Source organism: Haliaeetus albicilla, chromosome 5 (genome assembly GCF_947461875.1).
Source record: "Haliaeetus albicilla chromosome 5, bHalAlb1.1, whole genome shotgun sequence".
Classification (NCBI taxonomy): domain Eukaryota; kingdom Metazoa; phylum Chordata; class Aves; order Accipitriformes; family Accipitridae; genus Haliaeetus; species Haliaeetus albicilla.
Genome location: NC_091487.1, coordinates 26210087 through 26228128, shown reverse-complemented (window position 1 = coordinate 26228128; position 18042 = coordinate 26210087). Strand labels below are relative to the sequence as shown.

The 18042-nt window shown below is 42.1% G+C and overlaps 1 protein-coding gene across 2 annotated transcripts in view; it reads left to right on the top strand.

Annotated features, from left to right (window-relative positions):
- TTLL5 (tubulin tyrosine ligase like 5) overlaps positions 1 to 18042 on the top strand; it is a 143915-nt gene that overhangs the window by 2095 nt on the left and 123778 nt on the right. For both annotated transcript variants that reach the window (XM_069783831.1, XM_069783830.1), the window contains exons 3-9: positions 1335 to 1444; positions 3368 to 3450; positions 4285 to 4391; positions 4946 to 5076; positions 5639 to 5721; positions 7752 to 7821; positions 8116 to 8200. In XM_069783831.1, the coding sequence (XP_069639932.1) occupies positions 1335 to 1444; positions 3368 to 3450; positions 4285 to 4391; positions 4946 to 5076; positions 5639 to 5721; positions 7752 to 7821; positions 8116 to 8200 (669 nt within the window). The remainder of the gene's footprint in view (positions 1 to 1334; positions 1445 to 3367; positions 3451 to 4284; positions 4392 to 4945; positions 5077 to 5638; positions 5722 to 7751; positions 7822 to 8115; positions 8201 to 18042) is intronic.

Genomic DNA, 18042 nt, shown 5'->3' with positions numbered 1-18042 from the left:
TCTCTGCCAGTCTTTATATTTCTTCTCATTTGTGTAGAGATGTGCCTCTCTAACCCCTCAGTCTCTGTTTTCTGTTAACTTTTTTGTGGTTCCATTTCCTTGCACAGTGAGTAATAAGTAGTCTGGGTTTTATTTGCTTAGGGAGGTTGGCAGGTTTTCCTTCTGTGATCTTAGGATTTTATATAACGGATCTTAATTTTTTTTTGTGTGTGTGTCCTTAATTCCTCTGAGGAGATGATAGTTCCCAATGTAGTTATGTTGTTCTGGACAGAACTGGTCACTGCATCTCTGAACCTGTTGCTTGAGTAGCTGGCTGGGGGCATTGTTGTTGAATTCTGGGCTTGCATTCCACTGCATCTGGCAGAAATTAAAAAGGAAGAACACACAAGTTCATCTGTTGTGTTGAGCCAAGCCTGTTCTAGTCTCTCAAACTTTGTATGAGTGCCTTTTTGTGCACTTTGGAGTCCAGGATTACGACGAGGCAGTATGCACTGATTTGCCGTTCTTAAATTGGAGGCTGGAACATGCATTGTAAGGTCTAGTTGTGTGGATACCAGCAATTACAGTTTATCCTGAATTATAGATCCCATTTTCAGGCTATAAATACAGAGAACTGTAGCTGTGAAAATTCATGGGGTTTCTCCCAAATTACACTCAGTAAAATAAATACAAATTAAGCAGAACTCTGACTTAGACTGGCAAGACCAAATCAAAAAGATGATGATCTGGAAGATTCCCTTTATGGCCGAGTACCAAGGCTGCCTAGCCTGTGTGTGTGAGTCAGCACAGGCAGGGAGCAGGAAGAACCACAAAACCATGGCTGAAATGCAAAGAGTAAATTTATTTTCCTTACCTCACCAACCAGGGCATTCCTGAAGCAGCCCTGGGGCATCAGCACGCAAGCAGAGATGCAGGCACTGTGGAGCTCGATCCTTGCTCGAGGATTGCTGAACCTGCTGTTTGTGCCTGTTCTTCAGGGATTTGCTTGGTGTAGTTCACCACTGTTCTTTGATCTTTCCCACAGCAGGGCAGGAGTCTCGAGCATGTTCGATAGGGTGCCTGTAAGTCTATCACAGGCCTATGTTATCTGAACACAGATGTTCCACTTGTCAAACACATAAGGATAGACAACAATTAGAATGATACATGTATTTTTCTACACCCCAGCTGCAAGTCACTTGAGTATGTTTATAATCCTCCTTGCCAGTCTTCTGTTATTTTCCCACAGTGTGTTTGCCTGTGTCCTGTCTAGGTGGGTAAGCATGGACAAGTATGGAGAATTGCTGTGTGTATGAGGCTCAGCAGTTGCTTATCTGACTGTCTTGCCATTTCAGGGATCATCCATGTATCAAGTGGACCGGTGGTGGCTGCAGGCGGATCCCTGTCTTGGTGTTTCATGCTGAAGCCATTCTGACCAACGACAGCTACCTCCGCCTAATTGGAGGTGGGTGCAACTATGTGCAAGCTTTTGCCCTGAAGGCATGAGGTGGAAGTCTCTTACCTGGATGTTCCCTTCTCTTTGTGGTGGGGAAGAGGACATGGTAGGAAGGAAATTGCAATCTTCTCTTGTGTCTGAGTACTGAGATGTTTAGAAACGCTTGATCGGTTGGTGAATGTTTATCGCATCTTTGGGTTGTGACAAGTGTCTATATTTGTCCCTCCATTGGGTCCTGATGTGTTTTGAGTTGGAACTGTCTGCTTGCAAATTCAACTTGGAGATCATGCTGGAACTTATGACCAGAATATAAATTCATTGCTCTGTAGCTAAGAACTTAAAATCAATCATTGCAGTGAGTTTTGAGAGGGTTTCACTGGGAAATAAAGCAGCCAGCCCCACAGTGGTAAGAAAAGTAGCAAGCTGTAGTAACAAATCTCTGTGTCTACAGCCTCACAGCTGTGAGTAAGGCCATAAGCAAAATGATTGCTGCTCTGGCAGTGCGTGAGTTGGGAGACCAAACCTGTCTAGTGTCAAATAAGGGAAAGCCTCTAAATAAGAGGCAGAGTTGTTATAAACAGTCACTCTGGATTGCGAGAGTACTTGCGGGTGTGTGTGGCTGGGAGCTCGTTCTGGATATGCTGAGTTGGAGAAAAGCTAAAATCTACTCGGCTTCTTTTTGTGAAGATGCTGACACTTCTTTCTTCTCTTGCTTCTCCCTTTCTTAGGTAATTGGTGCCCTCATTTCTAATATCCTATCCAAGCAGAAATGCTTCTGGCTTATTGGGGTAAGGGGTAGAGAAGGTGATTTGTGTGTGGAAACTCCTGATCCTTTTCATGTGAGTTAAAAACATACTTGAATGATGGCAGAAGCTGACGGTAATTGTATCCTAACTGGATATCCTCTTCTGCATTTTCTCAGGAGGTGGAGGCTTTTCGTGGTTTAACAAGTCTACTGCTGAATAGTGCAACTTGTTGAATTTCCTTGAGCTTTGTCTGGTCCCAGATTATGATACCTCTTACTCTTTTCTTTAGTCTTATTTTTATTGGTAGAACATATTTCCTGAGGTTTAATCTAATCTTCATCTTTCTATTCTTAGTTTGAACCAATTTGTAAAGTGCCTTTTCCAAGTGATTCTGTATGCTAGCATTGCAATTTCTGTCTCTACGTCTTTAAACTCTTTTATGGATTGCCACATCCTTTTGTATGACAAATGGCCTCTAGTCTTGCTCCTTGCTTTCTGTTTATCTTAAACTTCCAGTGCTGCTTACTGCTTTTGTTTTTATGACTTTCTACTTGGATAGTGATTGTCTCTTTTTGTTTTTTCTTCTTTTTTTTTTTCCTTTGTCCTATTTACTTTATTTCCTACTATTTTTTGCAGTCATTTACTGGAAGATCAGTACAGGTGGATGAGATGCAAACAGAAATTCAGTGGTTTATTTTGGGTTTTCAAGATCTAAGTGATCATATAAGGTAGCCATGTTAATGAGGGCCATATGGCATGATTACTTTTAGCTAGGAGTACTGATATTGAATAGAGAAGAAAGACCTGAAATCATGTTTGGAGTGTTATAAAGCAGTCTATATAAAGAGCCGTTTAAAAAAAAATAAAATCTGGGCATTTGTTAGCATGTCCTAAGTTTTATTTTGATATGATAGGGTTTAGTGATGCAGCAATATTATACGTAAGGATTGATGTAAGTCAGTTCAGTGCCGTCATTGGAGTTAATGCCCCAAGAGATGGACAGGCACTTCCTACCACCCTTTGCCTGTTACATGTTGCTAGCGTGTGGATGCTCTGCTGTGGATTAAGTGCAGCTGTACTGTGCTGAGTCCTATGGTGCTTTTCTCTCTTCTTTGGTAGCATAGGAAACTTTGGTTTATTCTTCTAGGTGAAGACTCTAATATTGTGTCTCTTCCCTTCTTAACAGAGCGCTACCACTTGTCCTATAAGATTGTGCGAACAGACAGCCGTCTGGTTCGAAGCATTCTGACTGCCCATGGATTCCATGAGGTGAGTGCAATGAACTTCTGATCTGATTATGTGCTGGGCTGGGAGGTGGTGATGATGACGATTATGCTTTTTGGTTTTTTTTGTATTTTGTTTTGTGGTTTTTGTTTTGGTTTGGTTTGTTTTTTTCTTTTTTCCGCTCTGCAGAGTTAGAACCAGGAAGTTGCTGTGGACCCCCTTGAGGGTTTTTTTTTTCCATACTCTGCCAGTCAGACAGGAAATATGTCATGGTTTTGCTCTCTGAGGAGTACCCTTTAGCCCTAAGGCTGCAAAATTGGGGAAAAAGGGATGCTGAAGTTGGGTCATGTGTTTTTTCTCTTCTTGCTTTTAAAGTGTCATCTCACACCCTTGGGAAGATCTAAATGATTTAATCTCTCAGCCTTTTCAAGCTCACAGAAGCACTGAAGTAGTGTTTCATGTTTCTCTTCTAGCACTTGTCTTGCTCTAAGGAATGTCCTATATGCAGCTAATGACAGTTTGAGAGAGGTGTGTGTATGGTGGATTTTCTTGTGAATAACACCAAGTTCAGGAACTGGTCTCGCAAGTTTCCTGAAGAAATCTAAAATGCTTTACAAGTTGGGTTTAAACAGTCTATAAAAAGAACAAAACCACAAGTTTCTTTAGAAAAGTATGACATGGTTATTTCCCAGCAGTACTGTACAGTAGCTTAGGACAGGAGTCTGGCTAGGGTTGCCCTAATATTAGAGATGGATAGGGGAGGTTGTCTTAAACTAGACTTGCTTTGGTCTCATAGACATAAGGTCTGTAGGACAAGTGGTGGTGCTTTTCATTAGTTCTATGTTTTTATGTGTGTGGTGTTTTTATGTTGCGTTCTAGGTGCACCCTAATAGCAGCAATTATAATCTCATGTGGACAGGATCACACTTGAAGCCCTACTTGTTGCGATCCCTTACAGATATTCAGAAAGTCAATCATTTCCCTAGGTAAGGCCTTGATATCATGTTTTGCTGAACATCTTTGTGATGGTTTTCAAAAATCTGAATGTATATAGCTCTGAAAAAAAACAGAATATGCATGATTCTATGAAGTCCCAACACACTGGGCCTGTGCCACATGCTGTCTTCATTCTAAAGGGTCTTTGGGGAGATAGTTTGTGACTTGAAGTGCTTGTCTGTAGCCCAGATACTGGATTTTTAATTTTTTTTTCTTATTTGGTGGTATAAGTAAAGTATTTGGGGCTTTGAGTTCTTAGTTACAGACATAGTCATATGTCATCTGCTAAAGTTTATAAACAACATTATAACAGTTTGCTGTGCTTCAGTCTGTCTTGGGAATTGCAGGAGGTGCTACAGATGAGGATGGATATTAATATGGCCATAGGACAGAGACAGTAAAACTGAAGAGTAGTTGCAGGTTAGGGTTTAGACAATTGACAGGGCTAGAGATGCTTTAGTAACTAGGATGAAGGGTTGCTGTAATGTGGGTTTTTTTTTATGTGGGGAAAAAATAGATACAGCATCTTGTTTTGGGACTTCAGGTCATATGAACTCACACGGAAGGACAGACTATACAAGAACGTCAGTCGTATGCAGCTGGCCCATGGATTCAAGACATTCCATATCTTACCTCAGACCTTTATCCTGCCAACAGAGTACCAGGACTTCTGCAGTAAGTGCATGGCTGATGATGCCCAACCTGAAGCAAAATAACTGGGTAGGGGGAAGGGAATTACTTCTAATATCCCAGCCTGTTGATCATGCCAGTGGTTGAGGCAGCAAAATTAGAGGAAGCTGGAAAGATAGTGGAAAAGGCCCACATGATTTCATTATGTAACTTCTACTCTGCTGTGTACTCCATGCCTGCGTAAGTCCCCAAGAAGCTGATGTGGGCTTAAGGCTTCAGAATTGACGGGTTTTTTTGTGCACATTGTTGTTGATGATCAACTCCACAATATCCCTGACTAATATCTGGGAGTACTGAAGACAGAAGTGTCAAAAGGAGGCATAGTGCAGAGAAATGAACCTACTGGAGCAGCAGGAGGGGCTTCAGGAGGGGCCATAATAATTGCAGTGAGTCCCAAGGGGTAAAATAGGACATCAAAAAAGTAGACTTTGATCTCCTCATGGAGTTCTCTAAACCTTTTACTGTGGGCAACATTCTTGATTCTTGCTCCTCTGTAAATAAGCAAAATGGAAGATCTTTCAGACTTGTGCTGTTTTCTTTTAACCAGATACCTATTCTAAGGACAGAGGCCCATGGATAGTGAAGCCCGTGGCCTCTTCCAGGGGTCGAGGTGTCTACCTGATAAACAATGTAAGTGTTCAGCAAAAGGACTGCTCTTCAGTAACACTGTCTGCAAAACTGTGCCAGCTTCTGGGCACAGGGTGTGGAAACATCTAACCAGACACTGGCCCTGCTCTGGATTTCAACCATACATTGGTGAGCAGTTCAACAGTCCTGAGCAGCTGTCAAAGCCTGCCCAGGCATATGCTGCGTAACCAAAAGCAATCTATTTCTTTGTATGCTCTGCTTATCTTGCAACCTACTTTCAAGTCTTAGCTTATTAGGAGCAAGTTCATGCTCCCCGAGACGGTTTGGGAAGCTGTGCTGCTTCACTGTCTCCTTGTGGCTGACAGTAGGCTGGCCTTGGGAGGATTCCCAGAACTCTCCTTAGTTGTTTCCTTGTGCAATCTAAACAGTTCTCAAACAGTCCCTCTGTCTCCCTCTTCCCCCTGGAAAAGACCAATTAAAATGAAACTTTACGTGATACAGTAAGATCAATCTTAGAACTGTGTTATCTAAATGCCAGTGTGCCCTTACTGAGGTGTAATGGGGATGGTTCTTTGAATTCAATGTGCTGGTTATAGTGTCTTTTGCCCTTTTTGGGCTTTGCAGGGAGTTAGGTTGTCATAGGTAACAAATACATCTGGGCAGGAGCCAAACATGTGAGGGGATTCCAATAAATATTCTCAGCAGCACAACTGACTGGTGAGTCATTTTGTTTTCACTCACTCAAACCCCTTTAGCCTCCCCTGCACTGAAGGGGTCATGCTGCCTCATCTGTTCCCTACTTGGATCATTTCCCATAAAATAAGGGAGCAATTCGCCAAGTGTATGAGGTAAGTATTTCCAGAGCTGCACTCAGCTTTTTTCTTTGCTTGAAAGAGAGGAACGAGCTCAGGCTTATATGGCAGTTGGCCCTGAACTGGGGAGAAGACCCTTCTGGGACCAATCTCCCTTTGTGAATATCTGTTCCAGAAACACTTCAGCTGGTTTGGCCCAAAGACTTCAGTTTCCTTCAGTCTGATGCTGTTAAGGGAGTGTTTTCTAGAATCTCATCACAAAAGTGTTTAAAAACAACAATTAAAAAAAAACCCAACAAAACAACAAACCTTTGAATTTCTCTGATTCATAATAAAACAGGCTGTCACTTTTGTGTGATGTGCTGAGGGAAGTTGAGCTTGTTCCCTCACATTGTATATGTGCACTCTATATGCCTAGACTTCCTGCTCATGGTGCTGGTGCTGTGGCTGAATACATGCAAAATTGAATAAAGCCAGGATGATGGGGTTCTCTTGGCTCTTTTGCAAACTGAAGGCAAGAACATATTTTGCAAGAAACTGTTTGTATGAGTAGTTAAAACTGGTTACAAGAGAGAGGGTCGTGTACAACAAAAAGTACAAGCTTTTTCAACAGATCATGTGACTTTGCAATCTGTATTTGTCATAGATACAGCTTTCTGTTCTGAGCTATGAGTGTAGTGTCTTCCTGGTACAGTAGGCCCTGCTGTGAACTGAACCTCGGTAGAAGGTATTTACTCACGTAGGCAAGAAGGTTGGATACCAGCCCAGGATCTAGCTATAAAGATCACAAGTTGAGGAGTAATTTTCTTCACTTGTGACTTCCTCACCAACTGTAGTTACATGCTCCTTCCAGTGTCTTTTAAACCCCTCTTCTGTGTGTTTGGTTAAATACTTGAGAAGCAAACAGAAGGACAGTCACTTCTTAGATGTGTGTTTTTCCTGTTTTTTTTTCATTGCCATGTGGCTGTTAAAACTGTATTCTACTCTAAGGAGCACTTAACTGGAAGATTCAATGGGCAGGTTTTTTGGCAATGTAATCATTCCCAGGCTTCTGGTTAGGATCTAATTACCTTAGGTATGTTGTGACTGATAGTGGTGTTTTCTCCTTTTGTTTTTGTTTCCTCCCTTCCCAGACATAGCTGTTGGTACAGAGTGGCTTTAGGAGGGAAAGGCTGGAAAAAATGGTGGGTTTGATCTAGTCATCTTCTTATTCCTTAAGCCTCCTGTTTTTTCACTATTGGATTCTCTGTTCTTCTGTAGCCAAACCAGATTGTCCTGGAAGACAACATCCTGGTTTCTCGTTACATCAGCAACCCCCTGCTCATAGATGGTGAGTGTGCTTAGGAATTGCTTTTCTCTCTTTCCCCAACCCCACACCTGAGGATCTCTGCAATCTTTGCAGGAATTTACTTGGATAATTGAGTGGTCTATCTTCCTCTAGTACTGGAAAAATGTATCTAGAAAATTCCTTAAAATCTGGAAGCTTTTCAACTGGGAAAGCTTCAGGCACCTATGTCAGCAGCAAATAATGGTTTATTGCTCTCAGGGTGTGTTGAAATTCCTCAACTGGATATGGTGTCTGAAAGATATTTGCGGTCACTGACTCTTGACAACTGTATTTCAGATTTCAAATTCGATGTACGCCTCTATGTTCTGGTTACATCCTATGATCCACTTGTCATCTATCTCTACGAGGAAGGATTGGCCAGGTAGGGGAGGTTTCTTCTTTCTCAGTGTACATGCACTTGATGATTCAGAGATGTCTTGGCTCACCTTTGTATTCCTGATGCAATAGTGAATGAGGGAAGTGCCAGTTAGGGAGTTCTGCAGAGTTTAAATATATGATACTTCACCATGCTGTATCCCATCAGTTTTCTTTATATAGGTTATAGGATCTTTAGTGAGGGACTTTATTGCATACGTAATAAATAAAGCAAGTTTTCAACTCTGAAGGGTTGAATGGCCACATACACCATCATTGGCATGTTCATTCTTAAGGTCAGGCTCTTCTTGAAATCTCTTTGGACTCTTGGTGCCTTTGTGCCCCTTCTCCATCTTCCAAGGTGAAAGGAATCTAAACTTTCTCAATTTCTGTTTAGTCCTAAAGACAAAAGCAGTTGGAGACCTGTTGTTGGCTGTATTGGCCTTTGTTTTAATACTTTCAACTGCTCTTCTAAATTTTAGGTCAGTATTTGTATTTTCTACAGTATTGAGTAAGTGGGTTTAGACTAGCTCACTGTTCTTACCCTGCAAGATGTCTGTTTCCTTTTGCACATAAGTCATGAAAGATACTTAAGATTCCCAGGAGGAACACTTACCTATCAAATTCCTGTTTCTTTTCATCACAGAAGTTTAGCTAAATACCCATCTGTAGTAACTAATAAATTTGAAATAATCACCCCTCTGAATTTCCAACAGACTAGAAACTTAACTGCAGTTGTGTTGGAGAAGAGAGCACCACAGGACTGTCTTCTGCAACAGTTTTAAGCAGTGCTGAATCTGTCTTATAGGCATATCTGGTGTACCCAGAAAGAATCTCTCTAGAGTTCAAGCCTGCATGGCTCTGACTTAGGCAGATACTGTGTCCAACTTGCCTTTATCCAATGCAGATACTGAATCAAAAAGGATGTATTAATAATTATCCCACAAGAAATATCTTTAAATTGATGAACGGATCCCCTTCAGGTGTGTTGTGATGTGCCTCTGCCTGCAAAGATAATGTGAACACACTGTTTCCCTAAAAGGAGGCAGGAAGCGGTAGCGCATCTTGGTCAGTGGAAAACTTGACAACTATATTCACTGTAGAAAAGGAGCCTTAAACACGCCTGGCATGCAAGACTTTTCTCTTGGGAATCAGCAATTAAGTTGTTGGTTGCTAATATTGCATGTTATTGGAAAGTGAAGAGGGAAACAAAATCATCGATTGTGAATGAGTAGATTGCTAGGATGTTCTGAAAATGGGCAGTGCATAGCAGGCCTCCAGAATAGGATTTGTAGTTCTGCTGATCTTGTTGTAACAAAGGAGTTTACTTCTGCAAAAATCCATCCGTGTAAGAGACAAGTGTTCTACTCTGTTTGGGGACGAGTGTGCCAATTCATGATAGATAGCTTTTTTATCTCTGATAGTAGAGTAACATGTTTTTTTTGAGGGGGGGAAGTGTATGTAGGCATGTGTATGCTTTTTGTTTGTTTTTTTTGTTTTGTTTTTGTTTTAACAATTCTAGTCATATCAGAGGTCTAGGGAAGGAAATGAGGAAGGAAACAAGTGTATTCTTTTGACTGAAAGATACTGTTCAGACAGTTCTAGTGAATCCCTTAAGATAGAATCATCAAATTTATTTAGGTGGGAAGGGAAGTCTAGAGATTTTTAGTTCAACCTCGTTCTCAAGATAAGACCTTCTTCAAAGTTTGGGCAGGTGCTCTATGGCCTTATACCATAAAGTTTTGAGTATCTTCCAAGAATGGAGATTCCATAGTCCGACGTCTGACCATTCTCACTGTGAATGTGTGTGTGTTTTTTATATCTAATCAGAATTTCCCTTGTTGCAGTTTGACTGTTGCCTCTTGTCCTTCTGCTATGCACCTTAGAGAAGAGTCTGTCTGTCTTTATAGCCATACATTAAGGAGTTGAACACAGCAGTTAGATCTATTCTTAGCCTTATCTGCAGGCTAAACAATCCTTTTCTCCTCAGCTTCTCCTTGTACATCATGTTTTTCAGCCCATTTTAATAGCTCTCTGCCAGACTTGCACCACTTAGTCAATACTTCTACTTGTACTGGGGGGCTCCTAACTGGACATGGCGTTCCAGGTGTGTGTCCAGTACTTGCTAAGCAGTCACAAGTAAGAGGTACTAATCAGTTCCCTCGGCCTACTGGCTACACTTTTGTTGATACAGTCCAGCATGTAGTTAGCCTTCATGGTTGCAAAGGCAAACTGCTAATTCATGTTCAGCTTGTTGTCCACCAGGACTGTTTGTCTGTTCTGCAGAGCTGCTTTCTATCCACCCAGCCTGTACTGTTGAACAGGGCTATTCCTCCCACGTGCAAGACTTTTGCATTTGCTTTTGCTAAAGTTCATGAGGGTTCTGTTAGCCCATTCCTCTAGCTTTACAGGGGCTGTTTGAGTGCTCAGGTCTTGAGCCATGCCATCCATTGCTCTCCCTTTGTCCCCAGAACCATTCATGTCATCCTAGAAGGCAATCAGGAGGCCTCAGATGTGATTCGCTCTTGGAAAATTTGTGCTTGCTGTTCCCAATAATTGTTTTATCCTTCATGTGCCTGGAAATACCTTCCTGGAAGATAGTAGGTACTCCTGGACTACTGGTAGCAAGACTGTAGATCACCTGGGCTATGCTAGGTAAAAGGTCTCTTGAAAGAATGATCTGATTTCTTTGAGTTTGTGAGCCAGTGTTCCTACTTGATAACCTGGATTCTGGCTGGCTGAATTTCTTTGTTCTTTTGGCATTTAGGATATTCACCTCTAGAGCTTGAAACAGTGTTGTAGTCAACCCTGAGCAAATAACTTAAGTTTTCTTTCTGGGTATCCATCTAGAAGCATCAGTCTCAACAATTCTGGACTCTCCATCTTGGTAAGATCCCACGTGGCAGTAATACTTGCAAATCACTTTTTAGTGTTCTAAAGTCCTGTGTTTAGATTCCATTTGTTTAAACTATAATCAAACCTAGAGTGCATGGTGTCCACATACATGATCAATGGAACATATATGTACAGGACACCACAGTATTACTAATGGTAGTTATCCTTTCCTTCAAACTGCATCCCACCTTACAGCTCTCTGTGAGAGGTAGCTAGTATATAGACTAACTGTGGCACTAGGTATCTTAATGCTGCTCTGCGATACAGTCAGCTGTACCAGTACAGCTGTGGGGCTGGTGTAGGGGGAATAATGAGATGTTATCTCTGGTCCAAGGACAGTTCTGAGTCTGGAGGGTAACTCTAGCTCTGTTACTGAAGTTCAACTGTCCACTGAGCAGTGTCAGCTATGGCTGAAGACTTGTAGTAAGACTTGTAGTTGAATGCTTTCACATGATAGGTATAAATTTATTGCAACCAGTATCTTTAATTACTCTTAAACTTTTCACTTCTATGGCTGTGGAGTTGGTAAGTTTGTGCAGCAAGTGCTGGCAAGCTGTCTTTGGAGGACAACACTCAAGCGTGAGCAGAGGTTGATGGAAAACTCACGGTGGGCTGTTCTGTGTGGCCTCCAGATGGCACTAGCGGTCTTTAACTCTACTGATTTGTCTTTTTCCCACACCCTGGATTTGCAAATTCAGTTGGTAAGAGGTAAGGAACCTGGAGCTACTGGATTCTGGCTTCCTATTTAGCTTTTTTGCCTTCCATTTAACAGTGTGAGTTAAGTGCTGGGAGAGACCCTTTTATTGCTTCACACGGTGTAATGCTTTGGTTTAAAGGAGGGACAAAACTTTTAGCTGTGTGGGGAGGGAGGAATGCTTTAACCTTTGGGAGTAGAAGCTGGTTTTTACTCTTTACTTAAGAAAAAACCCCGACACTGCTTAAGGGTGGAAGCAATTTGTAGCAGAGAAATGGGAGGTAAGATCAGGGCCTGGAATCAAATGTGGCATTGAAGCAGTCTAAGGAGAAACCCACCAACAGAACAAAGGAATGTCTTTTCAGGACCTCTGCTAGTGCTTGTGGTGCGCTGTGGTGACTTCCATGTTTTGAGTTTGCTTTCTGAAGGTAGATAGTCTCTGAAGTGTAGTCAGGGTGACCTCTTCTGGGTTGTTCTCTTAATTTTATTTTCCCATTTTCTTTGTCTGAAAGGTAATGTTCACCTCCAGTGTAATGCTTTGCGTATTCTACGTAGAAGAGGAACCTGACTGTTTCATAAAGTTGGTGACCTCTACCAGAAAAGGAATGCTATCAGAAAACCATAAGATGTAATGATCTTTAAAAGGAACAGACTTGGTATAATACACATTCGTGATGTTTGACTAGATACTTCCTTAGGTCTGGTTTCTCTTGGCAGAGCTAGACTTGTCATGATATGATCTAGAGTGGAATTTGAGGCTTTAATGCTGAGGAGAAGAAAGGGATTATTGATCCAGCATGTGTAACTTGTGTTTCACTTTCCATGTGGAAGAGTGAAGAAAAAGTTTCCTTTGAAGGAGATGTGAAGAGTATGTACCCGGAGGTGTGTAACAATAGCTGAAGGCTTTGTTGCTTGATTTGTGCTGGAAGTACGGAATAACTGTTTGGTTTGCCCTGGCATTTTTTCAATGTGATTTTTCAGGAAGATATTGACATCAAAGCCTTTTTTTTTGTTTATCCCCTAAAAGAATATTGAGTAGAACTTAGGAAGTGCTGATGTTGAGTTGGTTGCTTTTGTAGCTATTTCCACCCCACTCCCCATGGAATAAGCTGTATTTAGTATGGACAGAGCCTTAGGTCATCAGAGTCAGGTGTCAGACTTCTGGAGAGTTACTAAGAATGGTATTAGTGAATGTGCTCTAGGTTTGCATCTTTCATTACAATACTACTTTTCTGGTCTTGCCTCCCTCAAACTGTCAAACCTCCTCTTGCATATTTTGGGCCTGGTCCACCTCTAGAAGGAATGCTGCCAATAGATTCATTTAGGGATACTCAGTGATCTGTTTGGAGGGCATGGAGTGGTTTTTTTTTTTTCTCTTTCTTGAAGCTTGAAAAAAGACTGAAGCTGTGCTTAAGGCATAAAGCAGCACTGGGTGACTTAAGATCCTTGTCTGTTAAATTGAAAAATGCGGTGTCGAACACTTTACTAGTACATATTTTAAAAAAGTAGACAAAGCATGCTGCCATACATCTGTTAAATTGGCAGATATTTAGTAACTTGGTGCTGGAAAGGACAGTTATTATCTAGATTGGCCATCTGTGATTCACAGCCTGGAGAACTGTAGCTGGGACCTTTGCATCAAAGGTATAGGTTTGGAGAATGAGATGGTCTTGGCAAGCTTGGTCCAGGTTTGCCTGAGGGTGTAACTCAGTCATCTAATCATATGTTAAAAATCTAGGTAGTTTTATTTATCTGAGACTTCCAAAATATGTGATGGAATATATTTATTGACATACCTTTTATATCCTGTGACATGTATGTATGAATAAGAGGTTCACTGTTAATAAACTACAGTCTTAATTACAGACTTTGACATGCTTTTGAAGGTGACTCACCAAGCCTAGTTATGTGGAAGTCCCAAGGCTGCTCTTAGAGCCAACCGTTGAATTGGTGGATTATGCTGGTTTTTGGAGTGGCATCCATGCAAGGAGAGAGTAACAAGCCTGACTTGTGTCTGAAGTATAGCTGAAGAGGACATGAGGCCAGGAATAGCTTGTGCTGTTTGTGAGCCTTCCCCATTTTGCCAGCTATGGATGCCTGTCATTCTCCTGTCTGACTTTCCCTCCTTCTATGTACCTCCTTGTGGGACAGAAAGTAGCCTGGTGGACCTGTCTTGCTTGGTGCCTGCAGACATAATGGGGACTTGACACATGGTGTGGGAAATTCATAGTGAAATGGCTCCTTGTTTTAGGGAGACTTCTCCACAGCCTACTTTTTTGCCTAAACTACCAGGTTTAGGCAGCCTTCTTTCTGACCCTGAATGGCTGGAATGGTCCTAGCCCAGCAGGAACTTCTTAGTCAGATTTACACCGAATTTGAAAAATAGATTTAAAAAAAAAGAAAAAAAAGGCAAAACTGAGTTGAAAAGCAAATGTTCTTGCAAAGGGCTCAAGGAGCAGCAGCTGGGGGAGACTTTCCAGAGGGACACGAGAGTTCCCGTAATGGTGGGGTAGGCAGCCAGACTTCACAGCAGCTGCCACTGGCTGCCATGCTGCCGCCTAAGCTCACCCCCGCTTCAGCCTCGCAGCGCTCCCTCCTTTGGTAGCCTGGCTTCCTAGTTAGCACTGGCTCCACTGGGATATTTACCTTTTCTGTGCTGGATTCCTGTGGTTTCCAAAGAATTCAGGTGCTCCCTTCGAGCCAAGGAATTTGCATTACCTCACAGGCTGCACTTAGGCCAGAGCCGGCTGGCTTGGCCACAGCAGCCCTGTCCTCCTTGCAGTACCCCCTGCCTGGCAGGCCTCCACTTCTGCATGGGCACCTGGGATCAGACTACAACCACTTCAGTAGACATCGCCTTGCACAGAAGGTGTGGAGCAGTGTTTTTCACTAGATGTCCCCACTGGACTTTGGACCAGTGGATTCTGTGTCAAGCTAGGAGACTTTCTGCTGCTTCCTTGCTTTTTAATTAAGATAAGCAGGGTTTGAATCACTGATCTGTCTGTCTCTATATGTCTTTTCATAGAAATTTACTGCTTATACAGACACCTGCTACCTGATTTTAGACTATATGTTTTTTACTTTGAATTTTCTTCTGTAAAATGGGGTAGTTGGGCCTCAGGCTGCTACTGTTTGAGAGTTGCAAGCAAGCCTACTGTATATATTTTTATATATATGTAATATAAATATTTTTTATATTTTTTACTATATATATTTAAGTCATGGCCTATTGATGCTCTTTGTTAAATCTGGTTCCCCTTGCAGGTAGCTAGACACTTGTGAGTGGTACGGGATGTGGCCCTTAGTTAGGGTCCTTGTCCAAAGGTTTAATTTTGAACAATCTACTCTTGTTGAACTTCATCAAAACTGCTCTTTTGGATGAAAGAGTTTTTTAAAAAAAGGAGTGGAAAAATGGCTTCTCGAGCAATATTTGTATATCTTGCAGTGATGTAGTTACAATATTGACATAGCATATCACCATTCTCCAATAAAAAGAAGTGTGTCTTGCTAGCTTCAGCAACCTATCTTCTTGATGGCATATTTTAGGAAATTCTGAAGGAAAGGTAGCTAAATACTAACTAGCAAATGCATTTTTGATCTTTTCTATAGACCTGTCCTCATCTTTCATGTTCTTCAAATTACTTCCCCGCTCCCATCCTTTGAGTCTGTCTTTGGGTAGCAGAGGGTGGTCTGCCCAGGCATAGTGGGTCTCTGGGTATAACTACATGACCCTACTGTTGAGCTTGACAGGGTCAGCGTACTAAAGAATTGGAGAGGCTAGGCAACTCTTGGTGGCAATCTGCACAATGAGAAACCAGAGAATGTGAGAGACAGAAGAGGTTCACTGAATCACAGAGTGGCTGAGGTTGGAGGGGACCTCTGGAGGTCATCTGGTCCAACCCCCCTGCTCAAGCAGGGCCACTTAGAGCCAGTTGCCCAGGACCATGTCCAAATGACTTTTGAATATCTCCAAGGAGGGAGACTTTACAACTTCTCTGGGCAACCTGTGCCAGTGCTAGGTTACCTTCATGGTGTTTCCTTATACTCCATAGGTTCAAAATCCTGTTAATGGCAGTGCATAAGTTGAAAACTTGCAAATTTGTTGTGAAAAGATAAAAAAGGAAAATAAGTCTTTTTTTCCTGTCCCCCCCAGACATCTGATAAAACTGCTCCTGGATCTTGTCCTTGAATGTAGAACCCTTTGAATAATTTTATCCAGCTTTGGTTAGAGAAACTCTGCCATCATATGTCACCAAAACTTTTTATGTTTAGTAATTCCCTTACAAGCTTTGGCTCCTATTCATATTCAGTTGTTAACTGACCTATCAGGTGCATGCTGTGGAAAATGTTCATGTTGGAGATAGGGGGATTGTGATGGTCTCTAGACATCTGTTTTCTGACCTGCACTGCAAGGGAACTGGGTCCCAGATGGCATTTTGGAGTCCAGACCTTAATAGTGTTAAAAATGGAAATATTTGTAGTTCTTATCTACCAGTTGTAGTCCATTGAACAATTCCCATAGGGTGTCTTGTTTCTTTTCATCCTGATTTTAACAGCAGTTCATAAAGAGAATTGAATGGTGCAAACAACTTTCTATGTGGCTTTAGTTCCCTAAACAAAGTGGCAGCTAATAGACTAAGAGGGAAGCCAAAGTCTAATGCATGGACAGGGTTGGGGAGAGGGACTGAGAAAGTGACTCCAAGCATAAAATGTGAGGAACATGATTACAGAAAGACTACACTGGTTATTTCCAGGACATGTAGTCAGGAACTCTGTCTGCAGTCATGGAAAAGACTATCAAAATGTGTGCTTTTTCTGTAGCACTTGTTTGAGAGAAAAGGGATTAACTATTCTTTCCTTCTTCTACTCCAGGGTCTTTTCTCTTCTCCTCCTCCTCCTTTCCCAGGCCCTGGTTAGGTGTCTCAAATAAGCATTCCAGAGCTGCCAAGTTTCATGAAAAACCATGTAGCTTCTTACATAAATATTTAATGATCCAGTTTATGTATTTCCAAAATGACTTGCATATGACAAACCTTCCGTTGTGGTCAGTTCATTTCCTGAAGTAATGCTGGGGATAAGGCAAAGACCGGTGTACAACCCCTCAGCTAGTGTCCTGCCTGAATGTGTGACGGTAAAACGGTAGGTTGTTTGGGTTAAGGTAGTGTAGGGGTGTGGGTTAGGGGCCAATCAAAGTTTGGTGTGGTGTGGTGGATTTGGGAATTTCTAGAGGTAAGTGTGGGCTCTGTGACATGTTTTGTAGATTGCTGGGTCAACAGGGAAAAGTGCTGCATGCCACTTGTGGAGTAAGTGGCCTGTTGAAGGTGGAGCTTAAGCTTGCTTATTCGGCTTATAGTGAACTCTTACAAGATGGGGAGGGAGGGCAGTCATCTGTCAGTATCTGAATGCCAAAGGTGATTTTTAACAGGGGAAGTCTGAAGCCTGACAGGGAGGCAGAGAGCTGGGATGCCTCTAGGTGATGTACTGTTAGTCTGAAGGTTGAGAGTACTTCTGGAGTCTGAAGGAATTAGTAAGGCTTCTCCCTTGATTTTCTGTTCCTGCTGCCTAGGCCACCTGCTGCCACTACTGCCACCCTACTGCTCGATTTTTGACTGCTCTTTCCCCCTCTCTAATCCAAGAGAAAGTGCAGCCAGAGGGAAAGTAAATGTGCTGTTGTTGAAGGTGAGCTAGGTAGCAGTGTGTAGTTGTTGGTAAAGGGAACTGGTTGTTGCTTTTATCTGAGCTGGCATGTGCCTGTGTGACTTGACTGTGACCAGCTGAGGCATGGGCAGGTGTGTCAGAATGATTGAATGTATGAGTGTCACTTCTCTATTCTAAGTTTCAAATTTATAAGTGAAGGGCATCTCCTCTGTCCTGCTGAGGAAAAGAGAAGCTGCAGTGAAAGGGAGGGAGGCTGCCAGGTCTGTTAGCAATGATTGCTGCTACTTCTGCCTGGGAGGCTATATTGCTGGCAGCAGTTTGTGTGGAAACTGAATAGTGCACAGTCAACCTTGGTTTAACCTTTCCGATTTCCAGCTCTAGTTTTGGGGTAGAAGCTCTCCCACAATAGAGACTTCTGGAATCTAATCTGTTGTATATCATGTTAGTAAGTGCCCTTAATTTTCTCAACTTATCCCTTTCCTCAGATTTTTAAAAGGGCAAGGTTCATTACAAGGGGGAGATCTTTGAGAGGATGGGAGTGCAGTAAGATCAGGGAAACAAGTTAATGAAAGTGAGTATCTCTGATATCACTTGTTGTTCAA